The sequence below is a fragment of the Cornus florida genome, unplaced genomic scaffold (assembly GCF_030987335.1).
Source record: "Cornus florida cultivar Cherokee Brave unplaced genomic scaffold, ASM3098733v1 CherokeeBrave_3.0.0_Hap2_Chr06, whole genome shotgun sequence".
Taxonomy (NCBI): domain Eukaryota; kingdom Viridiplantae; phylum Streptophyta; class Magnoliopsida; order Cornales; family Cornaceae; genus Cornus; species Cornus florida.
The window spans coordinates 96,472,212-96,485,139 of NW_026775576.1; the positions used below are offsets into that span (position 1 = coordinate 96,472,212).

At 33.4% G+C, this 12,928-nt stretch overlaps 1 protein-coding gene and 1 non-coding gene across 2 annotated transcripts; both read left to right on the plus strand.

The window, feature by feature from the left end:
• The first annotated feature begins 4,080 nt into the window (after positions 1-4,080).
• LOC132313127 (probable pectate lyase 4) lies at positions 4,081-8,608 on the plus strand. The gene is made up of 5 exons (XM_059811792.1): positions 4,081-4,423; positions 5,060-5,411; positions 5,491-5,701; positions 5,815-5,883; positions 7,957-8,608. The coding sequence occupies exons 1-5, from the start codon at positions 4,144-4,146 to the stop codon at positions 8,191-8,193; spliced, it is 1,149 nt and encodes a 382-aa protein (XP_059667775.1). The 5' UTR covers positions 4,081-4,143; the 3' UTR covers positions 8,194-8,608.
• Positions 8,609-10,329: 1,721 nt separating this feature from the next.
• On the plus strand, positions 10,330-10,403 carry TRNAR-UCG (transfer RNA arginine (anticodon UCG)). Its single transcript has one exon. It is a non-coding gene; the product is annotated as a tRNA-Arg (tRNA).
• Positions 10,404-12,928: the final 2,525 nt, after the last annotated feature.

The window sequence follows — 12,928 nt, forward strand, 5'->3', positions numbered from 1 at the left end:
CACACCAAAGAGATAATATATACTCCATCACACCAACAACCACCTATACTACAAGATTTTTATTGGTCTTGCAGCTATAATTTTGGGGTCTTATAATTCGGTTGCCGATGCCAGAGAGCTTGCATGGGAGAGATGAATGTTTTGGGTTGATTAAACAACAAAACAAACCTATTTATTCACGCATATAGTCAATCCGATGCACCAATTAAGATCAAATCAATCCAAAACAGACCAAAGAAGCAAAATCGGAGACAAATCCAAGAACAGAGCTACCATCATGAACAATTCTGTGAAGAAATTAATCATAAAAACATGGCGCATGAGCGCACGTTAGGGAAAGTAGGGTATTGATTGGTTAGCTTTTTCTCACCGTGTTATCGCGTGTGAGCATAGCTGGTGAAGACTGTTCGGCGGTGAGATTGCGTGCGAATCCGGTGAGAAGATCGGGTGAAGGTGATGATAGGTGGTGAAATTTCAACGTAACCACCTTCAGTTGGAATTCTCATTCGCCGGTGGCTACTGAAACTGCAGAAGCGAATTCCTAAAGAGAGAACACGAGTCGCCATCGGTCATGGATTTGCGGAGTTCGCTGTGAGCTTTGGCAGAGAAGAGACCAGAAAAGGCGGACGCATTATGTCTAGAGTCTAGACCAGAGACTTGTCGGCGTCGGTGGAGGGATGAGGTCAGCGTTGTCCTTGGTGGCGGTGAAGAAATTGGATGTAGCCTGGACCTCCGAGGCTGGAATTTATGCATACTTTTCTGGCAATAGTTTAAGAGATCGGCGGGTCGTGAACTGAGAAGATACCCCGGAGAGAGAGGAACAGGTCGCCGGCGACGGGGCTTACTGGTGCGGCGACGGCAAGGCAGAGGGTCGCACGGACGGATCCAATAATCCAATTTATGGTACTGGGTTCATTTTTGGCTTTTACCAATTGCATGTTTATAGAATATTTTGTCTCCTTTTTGATCATTTTGAAAATTTATGGGATGCTTGAAATACTTCCGCATCATGACGTCCGTGTTCAGTGGCAGTTCTTGCTTCTCGCCATTCCGTCCTCTGTATAGTCACCGGACCATTCCGTCCTCTGTGTTACAGTTTGACATGCGGTGAATCGTTGATCTTGTCTTACTAGATTTTAATGAACTCATCCTTGTCGTAAAACTGTACGATCCCCAAAATTAGGAAATTGAGAACGCTTTAAGACCTTCGCGTGTTACAGGGACGATTCAGAGAATCAGAGTTATGGATTTGGGGAAATTTTGATAAAGTCTTGTTTGGTCGGTGTTCTAAAATTAAGGGTATTATTGTCCTTTCATGCTTCTATGGGCAGTATGGTCATTTAAATTTAAGAAACCAATTTCAACGGTCATATATCACCGGACGTTAAACGGATGGAGTGATCTGCAACAATTTTGCATTGTTCAGGGGGTTTCTTGCGTTTTACCCTTTATTCTTTTTATCTCTCTCCATATAGATATATATTTATGTGGGTGTGTGTACGAATATAAATACACACAATTACGAAGAAACAAAGAAAGTAAGTGAGTTTAAAGAAAACAAGTTAATATAAAAGCAGGAAAAAAACATCAAATTTATGAAACTAAGAAATCATGTCTTCGCCTTAGAAGAGAAATTTAGGAAAAAGACATCAAATTTATTTAATGAATTAAACACAGAACAAGTTTGTTGCTTTAACTTCATCTTGAGAGAAGAACCCAACTATTTTTCCACCTTAATGTTCCGTTTGGCTGGAGTGATGGAAAAATTGATGGAAGGGAGATGAGAAGGAATAGACGAGCCATCCCTAGGGAAGGGAAGATGTCTCCCTCAAATTTTTTTTGATTGGATGGAATGGATAGTAGAAAGAATGGATGAGGTGACACATTATTTTTGTTTGGATGGAAGAAAGGGAAAGAGGGTTTTTTATATTCTTTTTACCAATATACCCTCATTATTTAAAATTATAAAAATTCTATATTTATTCCAAGTTTATAGGAAGGTTAGAAATGAAAAATACATATTTTTGTTAATTGATACTTATGAAAAATACAAAGAAAGGAGGGATTCCCTCCTTGCTTCCTCCTTCTTTTCCCTTCCCTCTAACCAAATACAGTATTTTTATCCACCCTCTCATCCATCCCTCACTCTAAACAAACACAACATAAAGTCAATTTCTCAATTGTGAGCGACTATCCATATCAGAAAGCACAAATGACATACATTAAAATTCAAAGAATAAAATAGATATTCATAAAATTTAGTAAGAGAAATTATTTATATTTTCTCTGTTTCATTTTAAATGTCTTTTTTTTTTTAAGACTGACTTACAAAGGAACTGTGATCCATAATGGGTGACAGTTCTCAAAAAGAACATTTAAAATGAGACAAAGGAAGAGTAATATAAAAGATTGGAAATTTTTATATCCACCTCCCAAATATAAGTTTGGATTAAAATTCACCAAAACAACTGTTCAAATGATAATAATTAACCCATCAAAAAGGGATAACCAGGTCCAAAGGACTAATATAAGTTCGGATTAAAATTCACCAAATTAACTGTTCAATTGATAATAATTAACCCATCAAAAAGGGATGTCCAGGTCCCAAGGACTAATATAAGTACGAAAGAATAGTAATTACAAACCAACACTTTAAAAAATTTATAAATAACAAAATAAATAAAAATAAAACCTTGAATACAAATATTAGATCAAACTATAGCGAGCGTATTTATATTTTCCATCAGATTAGAAGTAAATTTTTATGCCGCTTGACTTTAAAAGATAGCGACGAGTGAATAATTACATAGTTAAAAGATGAGTTGTGTTAATCTAAAGGAATGTTATTCACCACATCAACATCTTCCCCTCGATCTTTCTCTGGATTGTCCCCTAATTTAAGAATTAATAATATTCAGTGCTTTAAAAGCATCAAACCCATTTTATAATTTTTATTTATTTATTATATCTCAGTTCAAGAAAATAAGTTTTAAACCCAAAAAAAAAGAAAAAGAAAAAGAACCCACTCCACCGATCGTGTTATAAATATTAGGCTTAGATGATAAGGAAGCAAAATAATGGCAAACAAAAAAGGTTTGAAAGTTAATTATTTCCTCAAAATTTTTTTTTTTTTAAAAATCTTTTCTCCAATTTTATCAGTAGCCAAACGGTCGCAAAGAAGCCACAATGCATACAGGAAAATAGTCCAGATCACTCTTCTTGCTTCCCGTTGATGAGTAGTTGCGTCAACGGTCAATTTTGTTCTTTCAATTTGTTAATATTTTGGATTAAAAAGATTAGGAACAAAGTTATTATTTCACACATTTTAGACGGTGTTGGTGACGAAAAAGTAAAAAAAAAAGTAAAAATAGACTCTAGTGATAATAATTTTTAAAATATATTTCAATGTAATATTTGATCAAACTTGAGGAGTATCAGTAAAATTAATTCTTATTTTAAATATATAAAAATAAATAAATAAATAATCTACTTAATCGTGGTCTAGCATTTTAATTTGAAAACCATTCATGCACGATGATCGATAGTTGATCCATGTGGGTTCACAAAAAATAACCTTAAATTAATTTTCTTCTTTTTTTTACGTGATATATTTTTTTTTAGCACGAATTCGTACGCTTACATATTCATACCCTTCTCACTAGTTCTTGAAGTAAACTGTAATATGACTTTTGTAAATGACTAAAAACACCCTTGATCAAAACCTTCACAAAAACTCATCTATTCTCTCTTTTTCAATAATTTTATTATTATTTATGATTTACCCCTTTCTACAACCATAAAAATGATCAAATCACCCATTTTTTTACCCTCGTAAGGTAAAATTTATTTAAATAAATATATACTTCTGATATAGGTTGCATCATATGGACTATAGCTAATTAGATTATCACTCAGTATTGAGTTATTAAATAAAATGCTTCAATTTATATATGAGTTATTGCATCGAATTTAAATAAGAAAAACATTTGAAACGCGCCTAAATGCGAATCAGGTTCGAGAAGCATGTCGGTCGGTTTCAATTTGAAGTGTATATATATATTTGTCATTAAGTATATATTTAATGATATATATCAATGTGGGTCAGTTTTTCAACATAGCGAGAAACGTCTGTGTCCATTCTCAATGGGGAACCATCTGTGTCATTTTTCCAACCGACACCGCAAGAACCGTAACGGCGCGAACGAGAAAACGGCAATTCCAGCAGCCGATAAATACAGTCCATCCGATCTTAACGCCTCACAGATCTCGAGCTCAACTACCAATTCCATGGCATCCTCCTCTACTCTGCCTTACTCTCACGTCGACTCCTCCTTACGAGCCCTCGCCGGCCAAGCCGAGGGTTTCGGCCGGTTAGCCATTGGTGGCCTCCACGGACCCCTCTACCCTGTCACCACTTTAGCAGGTCAATCCCCTTTCTCTCTCTATATATATCTCCCTATATATATATATTCGTGTATATGGTAAAATGCTTGGACTGTGAATCGCACATTTGAATGTGAGTGGCTTGAGAGGTATAGGTATTTGTTATGTTTTATTGGGAATTACTTTGATATGAATTTGGGTTTTGATGGGATTTAACTTACTAGTTTAATATGGTTGAAATATTGCTGCAATTGGTATTGCAAATGTTTCATGTTCAGTCATGGTGTTTAAAGAAAAAATTTAAGCATACTTATGCTTGATAAATAATATATGTAGGATGGTTTTGGAGGTATAATCTTTTTGCATACCACTTTACCTGTATTTTGAATGTTCTTAGTTGAAAACATATTTAATTTGTTGAAGGTTTACGGTGTTGAATTTTAATTGGTGTAGATGAATTTGTTAAATATTGCTGTTTGTTGATTTGCCAAAGCTGCTTTTATATTTTGACTATAATTTGTTTAAACATCATATTGGTCCGCTGACAACTTGAATTCTTGTTTAGTATGGGAAATTTAGGGGAATTTTTATTTTGTTTTATTTTATTTTTAAAGTTCTATGATGAGTTCTGTATTTTGTGTTTGATAAGATTGACACCATTTCTATGTGAATGTAGATGATGGGCCAGGATCACTTCGTGCTGGATGTCGCAAAAAAGAACCTCTGTGGATTGTCTTTGCAGTTGCAGGGACCATTAAGCTCTCATCTTATTTGAGTGTGTCATCTTATAAGACCATTGATGGGCGGGGCAAAAGAATCAAACTCACAGGGAAAGGTTTGAGGTTGAAGGAATGTGAACATGTAATTGTATGCAATCTAGAGTTTGAAGGTGGTAGAGGACCTGATGTTGATGGCATTCAAATTAAACCTAATTCAAAGCACATATGGATAGACCGTTGCAGCCTTCGTGATTTTGATGATGGTTTGATAGATATCACCCGGGAGAGCACAGATATTACTATTTCTAGGTTAGCTTATCTATACCATTAGGAAATTCCTAATTTGTTTTTTTATCCATGTCTTTGATTGTCAAATCTTTGTATTCAGATGTCACTTTTCACGGCATGACAAGACAATTCTCATTGGAGCAGACCCTTCTCACACTGGTGACAGATGCATGCGGGTGACCATTCACCATTGCTTTTTTGATGGTACTCGACAGCGCCACCCTCGTGTTAGGTTTGGGAAAGTACATTTATACAATAATTACACCAGAAACTGGGGCATTTATGCTGTTTGTGCCAGTGTAGAATCACAGGTTTCAATGCTTTCTTCAGAAATATATATTTTTGATTTAATGTTGTTAAGGTTTTAAAGATAGTACCTTCTACTATGCCACTTATTAATTATCATTATAATTTTTGACTTCAGATATATTCACAATGCAATATTTATGAAGCAGGACAAAAGAAGGTGGCTTTTAAATATCTCACAGAGAAGGTATTTTTTTTCATTTTTTACTTTTACGTTTCACAGTTACAGCTCTAAACTTTACGCATGGCATTAGTAGTTATGGTTTATATATGCTAATGCAGTTTCTTCTTTTTGTTATAATTTCAGTTCTAATATTTTTATGGTAAAATTTTACTGGATTTTAAGAAAATTTTCAACTTATGGCAGGAAACTCACATTAAAATTCCTTGTTAGGGTTAAGGACAATAGGAGAGAGTGTTCTGAGTGATGTAGAGATGGAGAGGAAGAAAAATGTTAGGGTTGCATATTGAGAGTTGATGGCTAGAGCTCAAATGAGGAATGGATTTGAGAAAAAGACCTCACTATGTGTTATTTGAAATCCATGATTCTAGGCTGTAAACATGGATGCATTTACTTGCACTTGAGATCCACATGACATTTAGTAATCTATACATGCTTGTTTATTTAGGCCCCTGTATATCAGATTCATGTGACCGAAATCCTAATATAGAAACGGTCAAAAATTAGTAAATTTGTAAATAATTTGTGTTTTTTTTTTTTTTTGGTTTTAAAACATAGAAATATACTAGAAAAAGAAGTCTAGGAAAATCAGAGTGAACAACTAATTCCTGCAAAATGTAGTGTAAGTTGAGAAATTTAATTAATTTGACAATTTAAGCAGGCAAAAATTTGGAAGAAAAACCATCCTAAGGAACCAAGGAAGTGTGCAATTAAACTATTTTAGAGAAATTGGATGTTTTGTTTAAGCTGAGGTCATATTTTTCTTTTTGTTTCGGTAGGACTGATGCACTTGGCCAGCTAAAAAAAAAATGCATTCCCCCCGATTTCCCTAACATATATGACTCTATGGTTGAATAGCGGGCCTTTGTTGAGTATGCAAATCTGCAGGGTATTACTGGGATATGCTGATATGAAACACTCAATTAACTCATGCATCATGTTAGATGACATTCATATTATTGTTGCTAGAAGAAAATAATAGCGGTAAACTAGAAGCAGGGTATATGTGTTTGGTGCATAATTTTAATATATAAAGCTGCCAAACATCTGCATCACTGCTTTGATGAACAAAAACGGGACAATAAAAGTGGTTCTTTCAGGAAAAGGGTAAGAACTGGCAAACCATCTCCTTTGAGATGCTAACTCTTTCTACTGGTAAATAAACACCCATTAGTGGTATTTCCTCCAGGTTTAATATGTTTTGGGAACCAATAGGCCTCCAAGTTCGCAGCTTTGAAATATAAGAGAACCAGCAGATTTAGAAATCCATGGAGATTTTTATTGATCCTGTTTGTGAACTAGAGTGATGTATTGCACATCTAGTTCATGTCTGCAAAAGTCTTTCCAAAAGCCGACTTTCTGGACCGCTAGGGTACCTTTCCAGAGCAAGTGGAATTGAAGTTTTCTTGGTCTACTTACTTTTCCCAAATGGCTAAGAAACGGTGGAGATACTTCTGCCTTCATGTTCATATAGGGACCCTACCACTATGGGACAAGAGTGGAAATAGCTGCTGCCTTCTAATTTTAGGACAAAATGTGATGACATTCTGATAAAAGGAGTGAACCATGGAGATTTATTCTGCCGCTGCCTTCATAAATGATTGCTTTCCAGTGAGGTTTACAATTTTGTTCTTTTTCCGCCCTTAAGTTTTCAAACCTATATTCAATGAAGTTGATTCTAAATTTCAATGAGTTTGCAAATAACTCGTGTAGGTTTGATGTTTTTTCATCGAGTTTTGGCTGCTATTGGTTTGTTGTGTTTTTCTTCTTCTATAAGGGCCTCAAAAATGATTGTATGGCCCTAGATAAACCAAAGTTGGTAAACAAAGATTTGTGTAGGCAACCCTTGGTAATTTTGAACAGCTATGTCCACTATACTATAGGCCGATGCTAGGTATCTATTCAATTTTGCTTAAGGTGTCTATCTGTTTCTGATATGGAATCAAAACAATGGTACTCCATAGCGTGGATCATTTCAATAGAATTCTAATCATTTTATAATTTTTGAGTTGTGCCCATACCCATTGTGACTTAAGAAGCTTTTCGTCTCTAAGCTTCGTTTTTGTTATGTTTCTGTAGGCGGCTGATAAAGAAGAGGCAAGTACTGGCAGCATGATATCTGAGGGGGACTTGTTTGTAAGCGGAACTCAATCCGGTTTGTTGACCCGGGCCAATGAAGATAGTGTGTTCCATCCTAGTGCATACTACCCCACATGGACGGTGGGAGCTCCGTCGAATGATCTTAAACATGTTCTACAACATTGTACAGGATGGCAGTGTGTTCCACTGCCAGAAGATCAGAAAGTGATTACCTAGTAACCTCAAATAGTATATATCTAAATAAACGTTTGCGTCCACTTCTAATCTTGTTTAGTTTTCGACACGCCATGGTATAAGATCATCTTTGTGAAGAGTATGGACCAATTACAGTAATTTTGATTTGTGTGACATTTGTTATAGGTGTTCTGGTTGTTTTTTTTTTTTTTTTTCAACTGGTACTCACACACACGTCTCCGCTGAGATTCGAACCTCTTACCTTGTTTTGGAAAGTAGGGGCTGAGTACCGGCATACCGATAAGCCACTGGCCCGTTGGTTTCTGATTGTTTGTTTATGTTGATAGGGTTTGGCATTTGATGTTCTTTCAACTATCCACGCGGTGTACTGTGTATATATGCTATACATTTGATTATATTAATTGAATAAATTAGGTCTGGGCTTGTGATGTACTTATATTATACTTGGTGCATTGGTAAAAAATTTAAACCCTAATATGGTACTTGGTAGAAAGCTCTGGATTTTCAATTTTTTTTTTTTTTTTTTATTTTTATTTTTAAAAACCCGATATAAATTATTATTTTATATAAATACCTCTACTTATAACCCCAAAACTCATAAAAAAATTTCCAAAGCGTTTATTTATTTGCCCCAATAATTATGAATTTACGAATAAAACTAATTTGTGTCATCTCAAAACTCATATAAAATTTTAATTTGAGCTCAAATCTTGTCCAACAAAAAAATAAATTCATTGTTTTTAGTTTTTACTACTATATGATTGTTTTATTTACATTTACACTTACATATACACAACTATAATAGTCATTATATGAATTCAAGAATTAGAAGAAAAAATTTCATTAATGTCTCCTCGTAATATTTAATAAAAATACATAACTCGTCAGTCGTTTCATGCGAAGTAATAAAAATTAAAATATTATCATACCAAGATTACAAGAATGTCAATAAAAATAATATCATTATATATGTTAATATTTTTAGTTGTCATTTATTTGATGACATATTTTCTAACTATTTTTTAAATAAGTTATTAAAACACTTCTATATTTTGTTCCTGCTAGTTAATTATGTTTTGTTTAATTAAAATATTATATTTTATATTAGCACTTCTCTATTTAGTTCTTGCTAATTGTGTTTTGTTTATTTAAAATATTATATATTTTTCTTAGCATTTCTTTAATTTGTTAATACTAGATTTTTTTTTTTTTTTTTTCTAGTTGGTACCTACACACATTTGTCTCCTTTAAGATTTGAACCCCTGATCCTCTTTGGGAAGTAAGGGACTGATATCGCTAAGTCACTAACCCGTTGGTCATGCTAAGTGTGTTTTGCTGATTAAAATGTTATATTTTTCTCTTAATATTTTATTAAGTTAAGAATGACACGCTGTCACAAAGTGAAATCAAAGTAATAATTTTTTTAATTTCACAAACTAAAACAATTGTTAAATAAAATTTAACCTTGAACAATGTTTTTTCTTCACAACTTATCATTTTATCTTATATATATATATATTTATATTTCATTTCATTTATAACTAATTAGGCTATTAATTTATTATTTTTGGATTTTATTTTGCTCAATATATTCATTAACAAGAATAATATTGTAAAAAATATATATTTATTGTGATTGATTAATTAATATTTCAATATTTAATTACATAAGATTAGTTCACCCCAACTCTATAATAACGAGAGTCTTTTTAACTTCGACTCTCCTAAATTAAAATTTTTGACTCCACCCCTCTATATATATATATATATATATATATATATATATGAGATTTATCAAATTTAATGGCTTAAGTCATAAAATCGTTATGTTATCTATAACCGTAATATATTAAGTTGGACTCCTCATGCGTGGTCACTGGTCAAGTTCTAATTCTTCTTTCACGGGGATCGGGGGATATGATACAAGAGGAGCATAATGAGAACTATATAGTATATATATATATACACATATGTGTGTGTGTGTGCACAGTGGGACTTAAGTTCACGAATAGGAGTGAAGGAAACTTGAACCATTAGATATGCATGAGAAGGACTCATCATACGTGGAAAGCAAAAAGTTGCTGCCGACACTAAAGTTGTTGGAAAACTTAGAGATATACGGTATAATATATGGAAAATAGAAAACCTTTGCAACAAGACCGCATAGCGCAGTGGATTAGCGCGTCTGACTTCGGATCAGAAGGTCGTGGGTTCGACTCCCACTGTGGTCGACTTTTTGCTCTCCCTATAGAGCAACCAAAACAGGACAATATTATTATTATTTTTTATACTATGAGAGATGCCTTATAATAATAAAAAATAAATTATGTGACTAATTTCATTTATATGATTAAAACAAAGAGGATGATAATATCAGAAGAGGAAATTATTAATCGTAAATGCATTTTTTTTAATAAAAAAATTAAATAATGTTACAGGGGTCGCTGTAGTTCCTTTTTCTTTTTTCCTGCATTTTCCATGGAACCAAAGAGGTAGTGACATATGAAAAGTCAGAGGTTATTTAAAGCAAATTCACTTTATTAAGCAAATGAAAAAGCAAACACAAATATCGATCTCTCTTATAAATAAATATCCCTCTCTCTCTATCTGAGCTTGACCAGTAACGACCCATGGCCCTAATCAACACAATAATTTGTATACTAATAATGTTTGGGAAAGTGAAAGGGATCAGATTGCATATCGACAAAGCACAAAATATCACGAATAAAGGAATCGTCTTGAGTTGGGACTCTTGAATGATGGAATGGGTTGGCAGTGATATAAAGAAAAAGAATACAAGAATATATATATGTGCAAATATTTACATTTATATATATATATATATAAGCATCAGATTCCATAAATTTGTGGTGTAGAACTTGACTCAATCAATGGGATAGATTGGCAAAGTGACCTTGTGTCTCATTCATCCAAAGGAAAGGAAATAAAAATCTAGTATATAGTTTTGTGTTATGGGCAACATTATTATTGCTCATTTGAGAATCAGAATACAATTCCACAAATGTTCTCTCATTCTAGAAGCTTTAAAGTTGCACATAGCTTTGTCCCTATGCACGTACAATTGGACCGCCCAACCCTAAAGCAAATTTGAAGGTACACTTGGCCCTTTCTATGACCTGCAACTATTATATATAACATTTTCTTTCTTTGCCTTTTGTATACTTCTTTTCTTTTTTTAAGTTATTTACTTTGAGTAGTGATAGAGGAATTGAAAAGGAATCTCTGAATTAATATCGAATTTGATGTGGTTGGTCATTTTTATGATGTGTTAAACAATTATTTTTTAAAAATTGTTTAAGTAAATGAGGTGGACAAAAACACGTCAGATTCGATACTTATTCAGGTTAATTCACCGGTCTCCCTATCATTATTCATTTACTTTTCATTGAGTATATGGTATTTTAATCCATTATAACTACCCCATACATTTTACGTGTGTCACTCATAAATTAGAGTTACATTCACATGGGTTGCAAGATTCGATATAATTTTACAACCAACATTGCTAATGGTAAAAAATTTGGTTGACAAGTTTAAGGACACAAATTTAAATACAAAAATGTCCACTTTTATATAAAATAATACTACACGTTACGGTTATTTCTTGTCTTTTTTAATAATTGTTTGTGTAGGTGTGATTAGCACCAAGTAATTGTCCTTTACCTAGCTGGCTAGAAATTCATATGAGAACTGAGCTGAAAAATAGAGAAATGTATACTTATACGAATCTTGATATAATTGTCGAGAGACGACAACTAACTGAAAGACATGTGTGAGCCCACCACAGCACACACTTCATGTCTTTGAGTCGATCGCTCACTCTCGATACCTTTAAAGTTTTCCTTTATTTATTTATTTTTTTATAGTAAGATTGTAAGAATTAAGTTGCTTTCAGAACTTAGAATTAGCTGTGAATAATGTTTCAAGCTGATTGATGAGCAATTGAAACTTGCAGGGCACTGCAAGAAGTTATTACTGAAAGCAACATAAAATTGAATTGAATGTGCCCTCAAGTACCAACTTCAAAGCGTAATTAAGAAGTAGGACATACCTCAATTCAGTCGTGGCTAGTAGTTATGCTAATGGAATTTGAAAATCATACCGTTAACAAGATTTTTTTTTTTTTGGTTTTTTTAACAAAGCCAATAAGAATCAAAATTCTTATTTATCGAAAAAAAAAATTAACATATACTCCCGTAATATTAGTCTAATTTCTCGAACCGTCAGACTCCCCATCTCTATCATTACTGATTCAATAAAGATGTTTGATAGAATACATTGTGTGTTCCACATTTTTGGAGCCTTCCTTGAAATGTCGTGACTGTACCATAAATTCAGCACAGCAGGTTGTCACTGAATATTTAACCGTTGCTTTGTCTGATTCTGGTTCAAAACTACAGTTCTTGGACACACTTCCTCTGAAGTTTATATATAAAACCATTAAACCCTTCTTGGTTATCTGCAGATTAAATTTTAATCTTATAGAATTTATAATCGCGCCAAACGCATTATAAGGAATTGTCCCAGAAATTCTCAGAGAATCTTGCCCATTATTGATCCTCCTACTGTAAAAATCAATTGTTCTTTCACACTTCAAGAATTTGCTTTCTACTGTAATAATAAGAATATTTTGTTCAACAGGTCCATGTTTCTAAGAACTCGAACACGAACACATCTGTTCGGTAGGCTAGGCTCTCTATCAACTAGGTCACTAAATAATATCACTACATTTTCT